The sequence below is a fragment of the Schistocerca nitens genome, chromosome 5 (assembly GCF_023898315.1).
Source record: "Schistocerca nitens isolate TAMUIC-IGC-003100 chromosome 5, iqSchNite1.1, whole genome shotgun sequence".
Lineage (NCBI taxonomy): Eukaryota > Metazoa > Arthropoda > Insecta > Orthoptera > Acrididae > Schistocerca > Schistocerca nitens.
Genome location: NC_064618.1, coordinates 283,203,943 through 283,225,595, shown reverse-complemented (window position 1 = coordinate 283,225,595; position 21,653 = coordinate 283,203,943). Strand labels below are relative to the sequence as shown.

Genomic DNA, 21,653 nt, shown 5'->3' with positions numbered 1-21,653 from the left:
TCATCGTAGCAGCCTGTGGCAAGATAGCATAAAAGGAGAGATTTATTATTCATATCACAGACACTTTTCCTCACAGGGTGCAAATGGCCATTGAAGTGGGAACCATTTATACAGGATATTAGGTGGTAAAGAAACCATATGCTATGCCCTCTTCAGGGCCAAAAAGTCTTATAAAGAACCGCAAACTGTTCATCCCATTAATTTCATGTCACTTTTAGATTGAAGAAATCAACACAGTAAAACAAAAACAAACAACTGATGTATGCAGGATTTGATCCCAAGCCTGTGTCTGTTCACTTCACTGAACAGTGAAATCAGTGTACCAAGTGCTGTGGTATTCAGGTATTTCATATAGTTCTGCACTTGAGTCCATCTCTCAGTATGAAGTCTTTTCCACATCTGAAACCATAGGAATGAAATGGAGTAGTTTCTCTTGTGTTTTTCTGAGAGGGTGTGTGCTTTGTGATGAGTGTAAATAAGATGCCATTCCCTCAGTTACTCTCATAAGTGTCCTTTACTTTTATCAACAGCACTGTACACTCCGTAATGTTATTAGCTCTGGTGTAACAGAGCAGTAAATTCAAATTCCAGCTGCCACCACCACTTTCTGTGCTGTCAAGTGTACATGTGCATTTCATTTTGGTTTCCTCAATAACATTTGACCTAAACATTTTTGAAGCAGTGTTCTGCAAGTAAATATACATGAAAAATAAGAAGATAATTCCCACTGTCAAGCAAACCATCATCAGTGCTTGTACTACCAGCTAAGATCTTGCAACACAGTTTGTTGGTGCTAACTTTGTTAAAATCGCAGGAATTGATTTTAAAATACGGTGTTTTTTTGCTGTCACATACAGACTTGTAAATGTCTTTATTGGGGATATGTCCAACACCGAAGATTATGATGTGGACTGTACAGGGTTTCACTGTGTTAAAAATTGTGGGTTCTTCTTCAATAGGTTCAAATTTTAAATTGTGATCTAATCACTTTGATTTGGGTTTTACAGCATTTCTGCAAGTTCCTTCACACAGATGACAGATGCTCAGTTTTCGCTGGCTTTATTTTTGAAATGTTAAATAGTAAAAGTGAAATTTAAAGGTGACATCAGTTTTACTTAATGTTATTTGTACTACATTTTTATGTGATGCACTAGGTGAAATAATGTTCTCAGCTTTTTAGCTATGCATTGTAAACATGGATTTATATGTATATTTTAAAAATAAGAGGAGTAATTTGTCGCACTGATATACTTTAAATCCTTTGTTTGTGTTGCCTAGACATCTGCATGAAAGTGTCAAGTTTTGCAAGAATGTGCTGGAAGACATAAAAGAATGTAATTTACATTACCATAAAAACTTTAGAATGTGCTGCTTATGAATTAAAATAACCATAAATGAAAATAACACCATAATTCAGCATAACAGTTGTAGTTACATGATCTCTCTCTTTAATAACCCATTCTGATGCAGTTAATTTCAAGAAATTAATCTACTCCCAAGTTCCATCGCATCTCTAAGACTATGAGAAGTTTTACAGAAATGTAGACACACGTAGTAGCAGTCTGCTGAATATGCTAGAAAATATTCAGATTTACAGTGTAGCCAGATAATTTCCAAATTTGGGTTTAGAATTTTTGGAAGCTGTCTTTTAGGTCAGTCAAGTATTTTAGAGTAGGTGTTGATGTTTCAAGCACACCTATGCATTTCAGTTGTATAATAAGATTAGTTGCTATAAAAAGACTTGATATTTACTACCAAGTAGGTAAAAAGAATAATTTCCTATACAAATGGTGCTCATTAGATCTCTCGTGCAATGCCCAGTGTTGATGGAAAGTGTCGGTTTGTTTCGTGTTACAAAACAAATTATTTTTAAAGTGGAATTTAGGTGCCATTTGATACAATGGTCCCACAGTAGTCTAGTGTGATATTTGTTTTATCAATATTATTACCAGGAACAGTAAAACTCACAGAATAACCAGTATCCCAGCAGTGACAGCACAGCTGAGTCACTGCTGGATTGCTATTTACTTTCATGTTTAACTATCTCTGTTAGTACATATCAATAAAACAAACATCGGACCAGACTTACTGGAGAGTGCTCTTTCGAATGGGCACATAAAATTTGTATTAAAAAATAGTTCTGTTTGTAATGGGAAACAAACTGACATTTTCTGTTGACACTGGGCATTGCATGAATGATGTGATGAGCAGTAAGAGTAATTTGTTACAGTAGTAGTTCTTCATGATAACTGCACTTAATACCTTTCTGGATCTTGACAAAAGGTGCTACGGCTCGTTAACTCACAACACTTAAAATTATTCTGATAGCCCCTCTCCATTCCAGTATTGCTTACTTAGGGCATCTGCATATGAAAGTAGCTTAATGTGAAAGACATATAATCATCAATAAATTATTGCACATAACAAGCTGACCATACTGAAACATGAAAAAACACAAACTAAGAAGTATTTGAGGAGGCAAATTCAAGATAAAAGTCAAATACAGTGTAAGAATAATATATGAGAATCACACTGAGGACAATAACATCCATAAATTGTGAATCATTTGAAGAAAAAGATAATCAAGGTGTATAGAAAGCTCAAATTGTCTGAGGCTTGTACTTAAAATTTTTATACTTAAATTTTATGAGGTGGATCATTGTACAAGTGCCTCTCAGGATAAGGTGTATTGTGCTGAGGGTTTCTTCATTATTTACTCACCTAGTTGATTAATTCAGTAAGCTATTGAACAAGTGTAGTTTTATATGCTTACTGTTGTGACTGCTTATCATTTTTTCCCCAAATATCACACATCCTATTTTATGAGTTCATGTTTACACAACAAGGTTAGTAGATGTGGGATACTTAGTGACTTTCGAGGAAGAGAGAGGATTTGATCACAACCTTTTGAAGGTTGTATTGCATGCAAATAGTAATAATTTATTCTTTTACATCTTGGTCTGAGATTTTCTTAAGCCATCTGTCAAAACAATTGACTTCTTAAGACTAGGAATTTGAAATTTAATTTATGTTATCTCTATGACTACAATTCATACAATTTCATTTCTAGCAAAATTCTGATGGAAAGGTGTGGTCACATGAATCACCTCCCAGTAGAGGCTGGTTGTAACTTTAGGCTGTGTTACGTAATTGCTTTTTGTTGCCTACATTGTCTGTTGACACAGTATAATGTTTTCTGAGTATAGATTTTTTGCAGTGCTGTGCTGCCTCAGTGTGTTTGGTTCCGGAAAAGCTAGACAGTAATATGTTTGATAGAACTGGTAGTCATAATTATTTTATTCAGCTATGCAATTAATGCTTCTGTCTTCCCAACATTATTTCCTAATCGAGTGTGTGTGTATATCTGCACCATTGTGTAAATTAAGTTAGCAGCAATGAGTAACAAATATGATTCAGTATATTTCTTTTTAAATAAACAGTCCATGGAAGAAAATTGAATCTTACCAGCAATATATTACAGGATCAAAATAAGATACACTATGTGATCAAAAGTATCCCGACACCCCCAAAAAGATACTTGCATTGTACTGCCACCTACTACCAAGTACTCCATACCAGTGACCTCAGTAGTCATTAGATATTGTGAGAGAGCAGAATGGGGCACTCCGCGGAACTCACGGACTTCAAATGTGGTCAGGTGATTCGGTGTCACTTGTGTCGTACATCTGTACATGATTTCTACTCTCCTGAACACCCCTAGGTTCTCTGTTTCTGATGTGATAGTGAAGTGGAAATGTGAAGGGATACGTACAGCACAGAAGCATACAGGCCGACCTCCTCTGTTGACTCACAGAGACTGCCGACAGTTGAAGAGGATCATAATATGTAATAGGCAGGCATCTGTCTATACCATCACACAGGAATTCAAAACTGCATCAGGATCCACTGCAAGTACTGTGAAAGTTATGTGGGAGGTGAAAAAACTTGAATTTCATGGTTGAGCAGCTGCTTGGTGTAAGGAGCATAAACATTGGACCATTGAACAGTGGAAAAACGTTGTGTGGAGTGACAAATCACGGTAAACAATGTGGCGATCCAATGGCAAGGTGTGGGTATGGCGAATTCCCAGTGATCATCATCTGCCAGCGTGTGTTGTGCCAACAGTAAAATTCGGAGGCGGTGGTCTTATCGTGTGGTCATGTTCTTCATGGAGGGGACTTGCACCCCTTGTTGTTTTGCGTGGCACTATCACAGCACAGGCCTACATTGATGTTTTAAGCACCTTCTTGCTTCCCAGTGTTGAAGAGCAATTCGGAGATGGTGATTGCATCTTTCAACACAATTGAGCACCTGTTCATAATGCACGGCCTGCGGCAGAGTGGTTACATGACAGTAACATCCCTGTAATGGACTGGCCTGCACAGAGTCCTGACCTAATCCTGTAGAACACATTTGGGATGTTTTGGAATGGCGACTTCGTACCAGGCCTCACTGACTGACATCGATATCTCTCCTCAGCGCAGCACTCCGTGGAGAATAGGCTGCCATTCCCCAAGAAACCTTCCAGCACCTGATTGAACGTATGCCTGCAAGAGTGGAAGCTGTCATCAAGGCTAAGGGAAGGCCAACACCGTATTGAATTTCAGCATTACTGATGGAGGGTGCTATGAACTTGTAAGTCATTTTCAGTTAGGTGTTCAGATCATTTTGATCACATAGTGTATAAATGGTTGGAATTTTGTCAGAAATGGCATTTTAAGTGAATAGTATCATTCACTGTAACTTGCCTGTTGTATTTTAAACTATCTGCTTTGCCATTTGAATAGTATGCTGTGGGATGCTCCAAACATGCATACTTCACTGTATTTCAGTTATGAACTGGGTGGTTTAAGAATGGACACAGTGTCTGAAACTAATCACCACCATTAAATAAAGGCTACTTCTTAATGCAACTCATGACAAATTCCAACAGTTTACTTCAGTAAAGAAAAAGTTGTGGTCCTGTTTCACCTTCAGTATGCTGGAGGTCTGTAAGAATATCATGAAATGAGGAACTGAACCTCATGTCGAAATTAGTTGTAATAATCATATAGAAAGTTGTCTCAGAAATCACAGCAGCTAATCATCATGATGCTGTTCTTGTGAGAATTAAAGTAAACATCCATTATGAAAACTATATTGATGCTTGCTTGATGTGTGGTGAAGTGCTAGGTACTTGCTCCCAAATTAGATAATTTTCATAATGAGTATTTACTTTCATTCAATTTTTGCAAAAGGAGGTGCATATTCTATCTCTGTATTTTTTTTTAACTCACTTTTGAAACTTGAGATTACTGTTTGTTGACTAGACTAAGTTTCTCCTTTTCTCGACATTTTGTTATGACATTGAAGAATGTTTTGTGCAACATGCAATTTTTATCAAAAAATATAATTGAAGTTATTCTGTGCTCTGTGTACTCTTTATTAGGTACTGTTAATTGATTGTTATTGTCTCTTGTATTATAATACAGTTGCTGGAGCAACTGACAGGGTGCTCTTATTTATATTACTGCAGAGAGCACATTTATTTGAAAACATACCTAGTTTCAAATACAAATTTGGAATTGTTCATTATGCATTTGCCATAATTGAAAAATGATCCAACAGGGAGGAGAAGAAATTCAGGATGTACGCCGACAGACCATCGGTTCGAGGTTCAGCAGTTGAGAACGTATTTGCTATACCTTGTCACATTCTCACTTACATCATTGCTCACACATTTGGAGTGAAGTTAATGTATCCTGGATCTATGAAGATGATGCAGTACATGCTGTGTAAGTTCTGTCAAATAATGACGATGAAATCCCATTTTTGCTTATTGATTAGTGAGATAAGGAAAAATTATACTTTTAGATATTTGGTGTTGATTATTTGTGTTATCTAATAACTTCTCAGATACAATCAATACAAATATTGTCTCAATATGGGTAGAGGCAAAAAGTCACATCATTTACAGAGAGTTTTGTTCTTAAATTTGTGTTCTTGCACCAACATCTGTACAGCTGTTCTAAAGTAATTTCAAAAACCACTGCCATGTTGTGTGCATTCCCTCCCTCCCTCCACCCACCACCCCGCGATCGCAAAATATTGTTTCATTGATTTCATTTTTAGGTATGTAACAAATAATAATAATAATCAGCAGAGCAAATAGGGAGCCACTGTTTCTTTTATGCATGAAGGTTGCTATGCAAGGGCATTGGCATGTAGCAAAACCTATTGTTTCTGGTCCATTTTTCTCAGTGTCTCTTTGTGTTAGTTTCTTGTAGGCAGTGAAGAAAGTACTCAGCCACTCTTTGGCTCAAATTTATAGTGAATGTCATGCTCTGACTTGAAAGGCTCATGCTTGTCTACTCTAAACACTTACACGTGGTAATATTCTTTTCTCCTGTTAAACTGCTTGAAATAGTTGTTTTGGGGCAGTGGATGGGCAGCTTCACTGTCTAACTACTTGTAACATTTTTGTGAAACGACTTGTACCATGGTGACACTTCTGATTTTTCATCTTGGTTTTGTACACTTCTTTCAGCATCTAGTCACACTTTGCGATTTGCTTGGCATCACACAAAATGAGATCTTTGTAATTTCGTGTAATTTCACTTCTGAAGTACCAGTATGATGAATATTATAAAGCAACTATTTACTCAATTGCAAGTTTCTTTCTGTTTTTTTTTTCTTCCCCTCCAAAACAGTAGTGTGTGTCAATTTCATCATTGCAGAGAAGTATACCTCATATATCTTACAGATTGGTCAGTTTGCTGTTCTTTAATGTTCCAAATTCTAGTACTGACCTTAAATGCCCTGAAATTTTGCTCTTTGTTTTCATGAATTTCCAACAGCTAAAATGGTGTGATCATGCACATCTTTCCACTAGTATAGTGTAACAACATTATGAAAAGGATAGTTGCTACTCACCATATAGCAGAGATGCTGAGTCGGAGAGAGACAGAAAGTGAGCTTTTGGCCAACAAGGCCTTCTTCAAAATTAAAATTAAACACACACACACACACACACACACACACACACACACACACACACACGACCATTTTCTGACAGCTGAAGCCAGACTGTGAGCAGCAGCGCATGATGGGAGAGGCATCTGGGTGTTGGGTGGAGGGTAAGGAGGAGGCTGCGGTGGGGAGGAGGAGTGGTAGCAGTGTAGGGGTAGGGACAGTAAAGTGCTGCCTGTGAGAGCACACAGGGACGAGGTGGAGAGAGAAGGTAGGGCAGCTAGATGCAGTTGGGACATTGGACGGAGAACGGGGGGAGGGGGAGTGGAAAAAGAGAGAAGTAAAAAGACCAAGGGTGCGTTGGTCAAATACAGGGCTGTGTAATGTTGGAATGGGAATAGGGAAGGCGTTAGATGGGTGAAGACAATGACTATGCAGGGAGATTTCTCGCTGTGTAATTCAGAAAAGCTGGTGTTGGTGGGAAGGATTCAGGCCATGAAGCAGTCACTGAAATTAAGAATGTTGTGTTCGGTGGTGTGCTCACTCGCTTTCCAACAGTCTTTTTGTTGTGCCTATCTGCAACTCAGCATCTCCGCTATCTGGTGAGTAGCAACTCTCCTTTTCATAATGTTCAGATTCTTTAGTCGTCATTCAGCATTATTATATGCAATAGACTTGTTGCATTCCATCCTGGATTTTACATTGTTTGATTTCACTAATACACTGTAGTGAGAAAAGTGAAAAATGCTAGAATGTTCAAACCCTGTACTGTTTCAGCGATGTTAGAATGTTATAACCAACGGGGAGAACACTATGAAATAGATAAAAAGTTAACCCAAACGTTTAGATGTACTATAAAGCAATCCTGAAACAAAACAAGCACAGTTTTCAACACAGTAGTTCCAGGACTGTTGTTATTTCTTCTGAGAATATATTTTATACACTCATGAAACCTATTTATAAAGTGGCAGAGTATACGCATCACATGTGACAAATAACTTAGAACACACCTTGAATCATTCTGTGGCTAAACTGCTGTTATGACTGGTTCAGTTACTAGATTAAAACCCTTCTCAGCTGTGTGACACACTTACCTGACATTACATGTCCACTGTTTGGATGCCATAGGTTTTAAATCTCATTCACTGGGCACTTATGGCTTGGCGCACAGACATAAGACAGCCAAAATCTGACTGCTTCCCAGGGAGGCTTAGTAAACAAATTTTTTATTGAGGTATGGAGGGGAGGAGGGCGGGGGGGGGGGGGGGGGGGAGAGCTTTTCTAAAATGAAAAGTGGATGAAGCTAAATGTAACCAAGAGAGGACGCCCAGAGATTAGAATTGAATGGTAACAGAAAATTTCAGAAACCAGATTGATTTAAAAAAATAGTAACTTTCAAACAATATAAAAGATGTAGATAAAATTGCCAGTAGTGTTGCGCAGTTGACACATATTTGAAAAATGTGAAATTTCTGTGTCAGCTGTGATTTCTCTAAATTATTTGATGCAGGCACTGTGATTTTTCCTTCCCCATCTTTGTCAGATCTGAGCTTGTGCTCCATCTCTAATGACCTCCTCATTGATGGTACATAAACCCTAATCTTTCCACCTTCTGCAGCATTAGTAGCAGCAATGTTAGTAACTGTAATAATGGTAGTAATAAAATGAGAAATGAAGAAAGTTCCAGAAGAGCTATTCACTGAAGATCAAAACACCAGAACAGTGCTTTCCACTGGTCGTTTCTGAGTGAAAAATGCTGATTTGTCTTTGGAATAACTATAGCTCCGCATCACTGACTGCTGTTGTGTTTCTGCATTAGTGTAGGAAATAAATGTCTCATCATCAGTTAAGATTTTGTTCTGTAGGCCTTGTGCTCCTACATCGTAATGAAAAAGAAAGTTCAAAGGAGCTGTATTCCGCCGAGTTTGGTGGCTTCTAGGAAGAACTTGTGACATCCTAATTGTTTAGCCACAGTCTGATGCAAACCACTTGAAGAAATTTTCAAAAAGTCTTCAGACTGTTGGTATATAATGAAATGCCAGTTTTCAATTTCATCATCAATTTTCTGCATGTTTATTGGGTGACTGATTTGATTTGCACAGGGAGACAACAGTGTTGTGGTTTGTTGTTCCACTGCCCCTTTCTTCTAGTTGTTACATTGAAAGATTTATTGAAGTAGCTGGAAGCTATTGTATGGTCAGTAGGCATTTCCCCAGACATTTCTATACTTACCATACTAGCTATATTGGTATGAGATACTGGATGTCTTAAAGGTTTCCAGTTATTTCTAGTTTTAACCTGCAATGGCGGCATGTCCAGCATGTTATGGTTAAGCCAGTCAGACTCTGTACCTCGGCAAGCTCCTCAGCAACCACCTTCTGTTCTGCTTTATTCCATTTTACTGTAGCTGGATGTGTCCTTGTAAATGGAACCACAATTATTTTCTTGGGACTGACCCCTTAGATCCTGTTTTGTGCAATAGTTTTGCACAGTGCCCAGTGCACATTGTGCCATTCTTCTAACAGTACTAGCAAATTTGCCAGGTATTGTTATTACTAAATTGTCTGCTTATCCTTGGCAAAAGTAGGCTCCAATATTTAACTCTCCAATGAATTCGTTCACCATTAAGTTCCACAGTAGTGGGGACAAAACACCACCTTGCAGACACCTTCTGGTGATGACGTCACCATTTTCTCATTCATCATGATGGCTTCTGCCTTTCTTGTACTCTGTGTGGTCTTAATCCACCTGCACATGGTGGCCTCAGTGTCATGCTCATCTGCAACTCTACTCGTAGATCCAAAGGTTGCGTTGTTAAAAGCCTCCTCGATTCCAAGGAAGATGCAAAGACCAATTTTCTGAAAGTGTAGAGCTTTTTCCAACTTCCCAGCAAGTTTAAGTGTTGTTTCACATGATTTGCCTAATTTGTGTGTTGGTTTACATGTAGAGGAACCTCAGTTAGACTCTTCTTCTGTAATGCACACATTAATCAGTTTTTCTGATATCTCTAGAAGAAAGGAGGGCAGACAGATCGGTATAATATCCGTAGCCTTGGTATGATCATTTCTCTCTGTCTTCAGAATGAAGACAACCCTCAATCTCTTCCAATTATTAGGAATGATTCCTGCTATTGGAGTGACCCTAAGTGGTCTACACAGGAATGTAATTAATGCTTCTGCTTGTTGCAGTAGAACTGGAAAGATTCAATCTAGGCCTGGTGCCTCTAACAGTGGAAACATTCCCTCCATCTACTGGATTTTTTAAATGAATACAATCTGTGGTAGTTCCCTTTTTCTCCCTGAGATTACCTGTAAACCAGTGCCTGTCAGGGACTGACTCTTGGTGTACGTTAACTGCCAGAGGGCATTGAGGAAAATGAGTCTGGAGGAGCATATCCAGTGCCTCGCTCACTGTCCATGTACACTCATCATCCTCCTCCTGTAAAGTACCTCCTGGATTAGTTGGGTGATGTCATGCATTAACTGACCAAGCACCGAAACTTGATTTCAAGATATTAATGAAAATGTGAGAGTTATAATATAAATTCAATGCCCGCAAGAAATCTAGTTTTTATAAGCAGTAAAATAATGAAACTAAATTAAATTCACATGCTCATATCTTAAAATCATATAAAATGTAGCGAACTCTGAATTTATATGGAAATGGCACTTGGTTATGTGATGCTTTTATATATGATTTTAATTTCTGCATTTTGCATTAACTGACTGCAAGCAGAAATGTGTCTTCTCAGTTAAGTGATACAAATTAGAGAAGAGTGTACTGTCATTTATTTCACAAAATACGATATTCTTTTATTAGTTCAGGCTACATTTAATGATGTTTAACTGATGTGTGAGGAAAGTTACATTTCTATTTAATGTTTACACATTTAATTTGCCTTTTTATTGACGTAATATCTTCATACATAACATGGAAGAATAATGTATTCTTTCTAATGCAATTAAAAACACATTTCTAAAAATAAAAGAAAATATGACAACAAATACTATATTTTTACAGGGTTTACATACCCTGGGACAACCAGGAAAATGGGAATTTTTTCAACTGGGAAAAATCCAGGAATTTTTAGAATTATGGGAGTGTTTCATTGTTTTAGTTACCAAATTTTTCTAATTTTGACCGGTAGGAACTGATTGCCTAACAAAGAATTTTACTTTACCCCGCTACTGCTGAATAATATTTCAGCACTGTAAAACATAAATGAGAGAATAACACCAAAATAAAATTTGCAAAGAAAATGTGCCATTTAGAACAACAGAATACAGTGCACACACAAGGGTGCGCCAACAGGAAAATGTGTCAAAGGCTTTAGGAGAAAGACTATGCAGTATTTTGTAACAACAAACTGCTTTTGATGAGCATGACATCACAACTGTTCATATTTCTAACACTTTGCTGGAAAATATTGCGAATAGTGGTTTGAGAAATGTTACTTTCAAAGTATTTTTTTTTATGCAAGATGAGTTATTTACATGTGATAAAGTGCAATGAAATCCTTAAATTAGACTCCCATTCAAAACTTAACGCTGAGGACCATCCGCTTAGAAAAGTTTTGGGCCCAGAAGACCAGCCGTTTATGCTATTATTTAAAATTTTTCTGGCAAGCTAAAAAGGACTAAACTCCGAGGTTAGTTTTTCATAGATTACAAATTATGCAACAACAATGTCAATAAATATACTTACGCTTCTAAAAAGTGCAAAGTGAGTTCTTGAGCAGTTTCACTCGTAAATGGCTTTTCTATGGGAAAGTCGAAGTGCTTGATGGAACATGTATTCAGCCAGGTAACCCAAGACACGTTTTGTGCACAGAAGTTAAAGTTATAATTGGGCTTGTCATAACTATTCAGCTGTGCTCGTAGGATCGTACCTAACCATTCCCTCAGGGGAAAAAAAGGCAAATAAATTTTGATGACCTATATTATATGTGAAAGCTTAGCTTTCCCTGTAGGTTGTTGTTATTGTTGTTGGTGGTGGTGGTCATCATCATCTTCAGTCCAATGACTGGCTTGACACAGCTCTCCATGCTACTCCATCCTGTGCAAACCTCTTCATCTCTGAGTAACTACTGCAACCTACATCCTTCCGAATCTGCTTACTGTATTCGTCTCTTGGTCTCCCTCTATGATTTTTGCCCTCCCCCCCTCCCACTTCCCTCCAGTACTAAATTGGTGATACCTTGATGCCTCAGAAAGTGTCCTATCAACCGACCCCTTCTTCTAGTCAGATTGTACCACAAAGTTCTCTTCTTCTGAATTCTATTCAGTACCATCTCATTAGTTGTATGATCTACCAATCTAATCTTCAGCATTCTTCTGTAGCACCACATATCAAAAGCTTCTATTCTCTTCTTGTCCAAATTGTTTATCATCCATGTTTCCCTTCCATACATGGCTACATTCCATACAAATATTTTCAGAAAGGACTTCCTGGCACTTAAATCTATTCTTTGTTAACAAATTTCTCTTCTTCAGAAACACTTTTTTTGCTGTTGCCAGTCTACATTTTATATCCTCCCTACTTTGACCATCATCAGTTATTTTTCTGCCTAAATAACAAAACTCATCTACTACTTTAAGTGTCTCGTTTTCTAATTCCCTCAGCGTCACATGATTTAATTCGACTACATTCCATTATCCTCATTTTGCTTTTGTTGATGTTCACCTTATATCCTCCTTTCAAGACAATGTCCATTCCGTCCGACTGCTCTTCCAGGTCCTTTACTATCTCTGTCAGTTGCAATGTCATTGGCAAACGTAAGAGTTTTTATTTCTTCTCCCTGGACTTTAAACACTACTCAACATTTTTCTTGTTTCCTTTACTGCTTGTTGAATGTATAGATTCAATAACATTGGGAAAAGGCTACAACCCTGTCTCACTCCTTTCTCAATCACTGCTTCCCTTTTGTGCATTTCAACTCTTATAACTGCCATCTGGTTTCTGTACAAACTGTAAATAGGCTTTCGCTACCTGTATTTTACCCCTGGCATCTTTAGGATTTGAAAGAGAATATTCCAGTCAACATGTCAAAAGCTTTCTCTAAGTTTACAAAAGCTGTAAGCATAGGTTTGCCTTTCCTCAACTTATCTTCGTGAGAAGTTGTAGAGACAGTACTGCCTCGCGTGTTCCCACATTTCTCCAGAATGCAAACTGGTCTTCGCCAAGGTCGGCTTCTACCAGTTTATCCATTCTTCTGTAAAGGACTTGTGTTAATATTTTACAGGTGTGACTTACTAAACTGATAGTTCGGTAATATTCACACGTGTCAACACCTGCTTTACTTTTGAATTGGAATTATTGTATTCTTCTTGAAGTCTGAGGGTATTTCGCCTGTCTCGTACGTCTTGCTCACCAGATGGAAGAGTTTTGTTATGTCTGGCTCTCTCAAGGCTATGAGTAGCTCTAACGGGATGTTACCTACTCCCGGGCCCTTGTTTTGGCATAAGTTTTTCAGTGCTCTGTCAAATTCTTCAAGCAGTATCATATCTCCCATTGTAACCTCCCCCTCACTTATCGACCTTAATGACAGTGAAAAATTAAACCGCGTGTACCTAATGGAAATTTGGGAAAAGCCTCATCAGGAAAGAGGGAAGGAGAGGGAAAGACGAAACGATGTGGGTTTTAAGGGAGAGGGTAAGGAGTCATTCCAATCCCGGGAGCGGAAAGACTTACCTGAGGGGGAAAAAAGGACAGGTATACACTCGCACACACACACATATCCATCCACACATATACAGACACAAGCAGACATATTTAAAGACAAAGAGTTTGGGCAGAGATGTCAGTCGAGGCAGAAGTGCAGAGGCAAAGATGTTGTTGAATGACAGGTGAGGTATGAGTGGCGGCAACTTGAAATTAGCGGAGATTAAGGCCTGGTGGGTAATGGGAAGAGAGGATATACTGAAGAGCAAGTTCCCATCTCCGGAGTTCGGATAGGTTGGTGTTGGTGGGAAGTATCCAGATAACCCGGACGGTGTAACACTGTGCCAAGATGTGCTGGCTGTGCACCAAGGCATGTTTAGCCACAGGGTGATCCTCATTACCAACAAACACTGTCTGCCTGTGTCCATTCATGCGAATGGATAGTTTGTTGCTGGTCATTCCCACATAGAATGCATCACAGTGTAGGCAGGTCAGTTGGTAAATCACGTGGGTGCTTTCACACGTGGCTCTGCCTTTGATCGTGTACACCTTCCGGGTTACAGGACTGGAGTAGGTGGTGGTAGGAGGGATGCATGGGACAGGTTTTACACTGGGGGCGGTTACAAGGATAGCAGCCAGAGGGTAGGGAAGGTGGTTTGGGGATTTCATAGGGATGAACTAAGAGGTTACGAAGGTTAGGTGGACGGCGGAAAGACACTCTTGGTGGAGTGGGGAGGATTTCATGAAGGATGGATCTCATTTCAGGGCAGGATTTGAGGAAGTCGTATCCCTGCTGGAGAGCCACATTCAGAATCTGATCCAGTCCCGGAAAGTATCCTGTCACAAGTGGGGACCTTTTGTGGTTCTTCTGTGGGAGGTTCTGGGTTTGAGAGGACGAGGAAGTGGCTCTGGTTATTTGCTTCTGTACCAGGTCGGGAGGGTAGTTGCGGGATGCGAAAGCTGTTGTCAGGTTGTTGGTGTAATGCTTCAGGGATTCCGGACTTTAGCAGATTCGTTTGCCACGAAGACCGAGGCTGTAGGGAAGGGACCGTTTGATGTGGAATGGGTGGCAGCTGTCGTAATGGAGGTACTGTTGCTTGTTGGTGGGTTTGATGTGGACGGACGTGTGAAGCTGGCCATTGGACAGGTGGAGGTCAACGTCAAGGAAAGTGGCATGGGATTTGGAGTAGGACCAGGTGAATCTGATGGAACCAAAGGGGTTGAGGTTGGAGAGGAAATTCTGGAGTTCTTCTTCACTGTGAGTCCAGATCATTAAGATGTCATCAATAAATCTGTACCAAACTTTGGGTTGGCAGGCCTGGGTAACCAAGAAGGCTTCCTCTAAGCGACCCATGAATAGGTTGGCGTACGAAGGGGCCATCCTGGTACCCATGGCTGTTCCCTTTAATTGTTGGTATGTCTGCTCTTCAAAAGTGAAGAAGTTGTGGGTCAGGATGAAGCTGGCTAAGGTAATGCGGAAAGAGGTTTTAGGTAGGGTGGCAGGTGATCGGTGTGAAAGGAAATGCTACATCGCAGCAAGGCCCTGGACGTGCGGGATATTTGTGTATATTACCATTACGACAGCTGCCATCCATTCCACATCAAACGGTCCCTTCCCTACAGCCTAGGTCTTCGTGGCAAACGAATCTGCTCCAGTCCGGAATCCCTGAAGCATTACACCAACAACCTGACAACAGCTTTCGCATCCCGCAACTACCCTCCCGACCTGGTACAGAAGCAAATAACCAGAGCCACTTCCTCATCCTCTCAAACCCAGAACCTCCCACAGAAGAACCACAAAAGTGCCCCACTTGTGACAGGATACTTTCCGGGACTGGATCAGATTCTGAATGTGGCTCTCCAGCAGGGATACGACTTCCTCAAATCCTGCCCTGAAATGAGATCCATCCTTCATGAAATCCTCCCCACTCCACCAAGAGCGTCTTTCCGCCGTCCACCTAACCTTCGTAATCTCTTAGTTCATCCCTATGAAATCCCCAAACCACCTTCCCTACCCTCTGGTTCCTACCCTTGTAACCGCCCCCGGTGTAAAACCTGTCCCATGCACCCTCCCACCACCACCTACTCCAGTCCTGTAACCCGGAAGGTGTACACGATCAAAGGCAGAGCCACGTGTGAAAGCACCCACGTGATCTACCAACTGACCTGCCTGCACTGTGATGCATTCTATGTGGGAATGACCAGCAACAAACTGTCCATTCGCATGAATGGACACAGGCAGACAGTGTTTGTTGGTAATGAGGATCACCCTGTGGCTAAACATGCCTTGGTGCACGGCCAGCACATCTTGGCGCTGTGTTACACTGTCCGGGTTATCTGGATACTTCCCACTAACACCAACCTATCCGAACTCCGGAGATGGGAACTTGCTCTTCAATATATCCTCTCTTCCCGTTATCCACCAGGCCTCAATCTCCGCTAATTTCAAGTTGCCGCCACTCATACCTCACCTGTCATTCAACAACATCTTTGCCTCTGCACTTCTGCCTCAACTGACATCTCTGCCCAAACTCTTTGTCTTTAAATATGTCTGCTTGTGTCTGTATATGTGTGGATGGATATGTGTGTGTGTGCGAGTGTATACCCGTCCTTTTTTCCCCCTAAGGTAAGTCTTTCCGCTCCCGGGATTGGAATGACTCCTTACCCTCTCCCTTAAAACCCACATCGTTTCGTCTTTCCCTCTCCTTCCCTCTTTCCTGATGAGGCAACAGTTTGTTGCAAAAGCTTGAATTTTGTGTGTATGTTTGTGTTTGTTTGTGTGTCTATCGACGTGCCAGCACTTTCGTTTTGTAAGTCACATCATCTTTGTTTTTAGATATATTTTTCCCACGTGGAATGTTTCCCTCTATAAAAACAAAGATGATGTGACTTACCAAACGAAAGCGCTGGCACGTTGATACACACACAAACAAACACAAACATACACACAAAATTCAAGCTTTCGCAACAAACTGTTGCCTCATCAGGAAAGAGGGAAGGAGAGAGAAAGACGAAAGGATGTGGATTTTAAGGGCGAGGGTAAGGAGTCATTCCAATCCTGGGAGCGGAAAGACTTACCTTAGGGGGAAAAAAGGACGGGTATAACTCGCGCGCGCACAAACACACACACACACACACACATGCGCGCGCGCACACACACACACATGCGCGCGCGCGCGCGCACACACACACACACACACACACACACACACACACACACACACACACATATATCCATCCACACATATACAGACACAAGCAGACATATTGTGTTAGTTTGTGTGTCTGTCGACCTGCCAGCGCTTCGTTTGGTAAGTCACAGCATCTTTGTTTTTAGATATATTTTTCCCACGTGGAATGTTTCCCTCTTACAATATATAAAGACACAGAAATGTCATATCTTCAGGTAACAAAATAAGGAAAAAAAATTGTAGTACAATAGATGGAAATAGGAGGATATGTATTTCCGGCGTTACACCATCTTATCTTCATCTACATCCTCTTCCATTTCCAAATATTGCCCCAAGTACATCTTGCGTATACAGACCATTCTTGCTTAGCCATTTTGCTTTTACCTGGATTTGATTTCCTAAAGTGCTGGGAGGTTCTATGCTGGTTTATAAAACCCTTGCCATTCAAAGGACTGGTAAGTTTTACACCTCTAAAAGAGAAGTATATTGTCACTTAACACATAATAAAATGTGCTATCTCCAGGGCTACTGTGTGTTTTCACCTGGGAAAAAGTGTATTTTCACCCAATATTTATCCGGAAAGCTGGGAAAAATCCAAGAATTTTTTCTTGTCCACATGTACACCCTGTTCCAAGTTTGAAGCAGTAAATGTATTTCAGATTCTAAAAATTTACACACGTTATTTGAATATATCAATTCTTGATACCTATTACAGCATTACAAAATAATTGCATATGTCTGAATTAAATAAAATTAAATGTCCACATTTTTCATGCAGTTGATAAATGCTGGTGGAGGAAAACTGAGTATTGATAGCATGCACATTGTCCTGAATATCTAAACCAAAGAAATCAAATGTGTCCATGCCAAAAATGTTTTGATTAAATTGTATTTCCCGTACTGTAAATGGCACTAATGTAGTCATATTTTTATATTTGGTTTGCAGAGTGCATACCTCCAGAAAAGAGGTACTTTCACCATTGTAGGATGTAAGGTATGATTTCTGTAGCTTGGGATGTCTCAATTGCTTACATGTATTCTGATTAATAAATGTGACTGAAGCATCAGTATCTAACTGAAATGGTTAATTTAGATTACAATCCTGTAAAAAGATATGAACAGTTGGTGATTATTGCTCTGAATATGATTGTCAGTTCTACTTTCAGAAAACTGTCTTTGTGTAATCTGTGAGTGACAGAGCATTTTGCTGATTATGTATTTGAGCTAATCTGATTGAGGAAAATTTGGCACTGAATACACTGTATATAAAACTTTACAAGTCTTGCACTAATGTCTGCAGTTTCAGTGAGTGTTTCCAGGAGCAGGCGAGGATTCATAATGAGAAATCATATTGATTTCCATTTTCTCAGATTTGCATGGAACAGAGTTTACTGTGTCAGTCATTCGCAGGCTTACTTGCTGTGTGTGACTTGACTTTTGGCAGTGATGGCATTCTGTTTCACGGGAGAAACAATGTTTGCAGCCACGCATTGCAAAACACTTGATGCAAGACTTGGCTGCCTCGTGTATTGCAGTTGGTGCTGTTTGCGGCTGCTGTCAATGTGAGCCACGGTGGACTGTGCACATTAAAACTATCTACTCTCAGCATGGTAAAAACAGGCACAGTTAAGTCCAATTCCAAGAAGTCTTGCACTTTTATGAGATTTAATCATTGTTAGTACTTCAGTGAGAGCAGGATCGTAATAGTTCAAAATCACAGCCTGTTTTCTGTTGGCAGTCACATTTTGAATAAGTGCATTGTGAAGCACTTCATTTTGGAATGAAGCTCCATAAGTTTGATTAAATTTACAGTTTCTCATAATGCCCTTGAGGTCAGTCATCTACTCCTTGCAAGTCTGATTACTGTGGCAATTTGTACAAAAAGATTTGAAATAAGCGGCAGCTACATGAAATTGGGTGTCAAAAAATCATGTAATTTCTGAATGATTTCCTCACAGGGTAGAGACTGGTACTCAACTTGGGGAAACAACTTTGCGACATAACCTAAAAATTGGCGTTGTGAATCACCTGTTTTTGTGGGCTACATAGTGTTCTTCGAGACCAACTTTGTATTCCGTCCAGGCCTCTTGTTTTTCATCAACAGGACGGAAAGGAGGAGATGGCATCATGCCTCCGGAATTCTGTGCTTCAGTTGAATTTCGTTGCTGGGCTTTTGTGCATCTAACAGTGTGGAGTTGTTGGCTCGGAAACTGAGTAGGTGCAGTGAGTGGTCACTCTCCTGTATTTCCCATTTCATAAAAAAAGTTAAAAAAATTAACCCACTTCTGTATGTAAGAAAAACACACAGTAAAGTTAAAAAATGGTGACACAGATGGGCAAAAAAAAAGAGAAAAAAAATTGTGATCATTTTGTTGATGCTCGATCCTGGTCAAATGTATCCATAGCTACACCATCATTGTTGCCAGAAATACCTATTATGTCCATAGGTGAATGATGTGGCATAGATAGTTCAACATTTATTAAATTGTTAAAATATGAGTGTATTTTTTTACACTATTTACAAGACTGATACATAACTTTTATGTCCTTGGATGTAACTGTCCACATGGACATAGCTCAATGAAACCATGGATCACTGGCTGTCAGTACAATGTCAATCGCTTACTGACTATTACCAGATTATTAAGTGTTGTTCTAGGTCCATCTATTCTCCCTGTGAGAGTTCAGAGATCTGGGTTGGAGTGCAGGGACTTAAAAAAGACACTTGGAAGGTTACATTTGTTTGCAGTGAGTGGGAGTGATGACGGCATTCTTTGGTGGCAAATGTGATGCCAACCATCAGAAGATGATGAGCTCTGGAGAGGGCAAAGTCCAGTGTATCATGTGAGGAGGCTAATTGAAATCTCTCTACCGAGATGAAGCATGCAGCAAGCAACACACCATGTTTGGTCAACCAAGGCAAGCTCAATACAACAAAAACGTTGGTGGACTGTGCCAAAAGACTCTGTGAAACATATGATTTGGTGGATGGGCTCGATCATTAAAGAAATGCCTTTAGAAGATATGGCTGCTCTGACAGAAAGATAAATAGGGGACTACATCCTAAAAGTTCTAGAGCTTCTAATGAAAAAGAAGCAACTAAAGAGAAAGTTTTCCTTCTGTTTGGGAAAGAAAAACACTGCCACAGCTATTATCAGCAGAGAAGTCAAACGAACACAATATTGATAGTGTGTATGCCCACAAGAAAGGTGTGCAGATATTTGAACACTGCAAAGGACTTATGGCTGCCACTTGCCACAGCAGAAGTATACAAATCCTTTGCATTTATGGTCAAGTATAGATAGTAACTACAAATTGAAGCATTAACCACAAGAAACACAAGAACAATTTTCACCTGGGCAATAAGTATAAATCAGCCGTAGCAGATCATGCAGTCTGGCCTGGGAATGACAAAATTCATGTATCTGATACTGTGATTTTACCAATAGCTAAACATTACTATGCTAGGATGTAGAGAGAGGCCATTGCATTTTCACAAATTGTGGACGTGAATGCTAAAGAAAACAAACAGCATCAGCACTTCTCCGCTGTAAGCTCCTTAATATACACCGGTGAAATAATAATTTGTCATGACTCCATGCTCTCCGGCAGCAGTCTGATGACATGAACTGACAGTTGTGTGGAATGTATAAACAGTTCGGCTCGCTGAGCTGAAACTGTAACTGCTTTCTGAGTTGTTCAAGCAGCCTCTGGCAATGTTTTCAGCAACAGATGATGAAACGTTATGCAGAGAAATATACCTTGACTGCAGGCTACTGACAATAAAGCAATATCACCATTCCAATGTATTTCAGTGGTTTTATATATCATTGTGTTCAAAATATCTGTATGTGTTTGAATATCATCAACTGCTCCCCCCCCCCCCCCCCCCCCCCCCCCCCAGGGGTCCACAACTCTTTTGTGGATACGTGCGTGGCGAGCACGGGGCCCCGAGCTATTGCAGCCTTCTTTCTTTCCAGGGCTGCATTTCCTTCCCCTTCCCCTCCTTTCCCGTCCTTGCTCCTCTCCCCTCGCCCTCTCCTCTCCCTCTCTTGGTGTCCTTGCTTATGTTGGCCCCCGCTATCCTCCTGGTTCTATTGGTTTTACAATTTGGTTTTGTTGCGTAAACACCTCCTCCTTTTGGCACTCCCTGGTCCCCCTATGGGGTTTGACCTCCATTACTAAATTTCTCTTTCGTAGTATGAGCCATTTGGGGAAGAGCACCTTACCTAGTGTCTCCGACGTGTGCCCTCCTGGTACATTCCACCTTTTCTTTCACGTTGTTGTCTAATGCTAGGGTACATAGCCAGCACGGTAGCCAGCCTGTTTGGTGGGGTCGCTATGTACCCTTTTGGTTGAGCCCCCTGAACACACAGGGATCACACTTCTGATACCTGAGCTGTGACCTTGGAGTGGTTGCTCGTCATCCTGGAGCATCGGAACTCCCGGCAATGGCCGCCGTGCCAGACAGCCCTTGCTGTGGCTGGGTGGCGCCCGTGAGGAGAGCCTCTGATCAGAGTGGGTGGTATCAGGGCAGAAGCTATGCAAATGAAACGCATACGGGTCCAGAACTCAGGCCGTTCTTCTGTGGCCGTCTCTCTGCGTGGAACTGATTCTCTGCTTCTCTAGCCCCTTCGGCCTTCCCTTCCATGGCTACCCCCTGGGAAGAGGGTCAAGCCTGTCGGCTAGGGACGAAACCTTTCCCCCGTTATCTGGTTTGCACCAGGACTGGTGGGGATACTTTCACCAATACCAAACCTTTATTCTTTGTGAAACACATTGAACACAAGTTTGGCGAAGTGGACTCCGCTCGCATCTCGTGGTCGTGCGGTAGCGTTCTCGCTTCCCACGCCC

The 21,653-nt window shown here is 40.5% G+C and overlaps 1 protein-coding gene across 1 annotated transcript in view; it reads left to right on the top strand.

Moving 5' to 3' along the window:
* LOC126259822 (phosphatidylserine lipase ABHD16A) overlaps positions 1-21,653 on the top strand; it is a 172,274-nt gene that overhangs the window by 46,782 nt on the left and 103,839 nt on the right. The window contains exon 5 of the mRNA XM_049956864.1: positions 5,608-5,774. Coding sequence (XP_049812821.1) covers positions 5,608-5,774 — 167 coding nt within the window. The remainder of the gene's footprint in view (positions 1-5,607; positions 5,775-21,653) is intronic.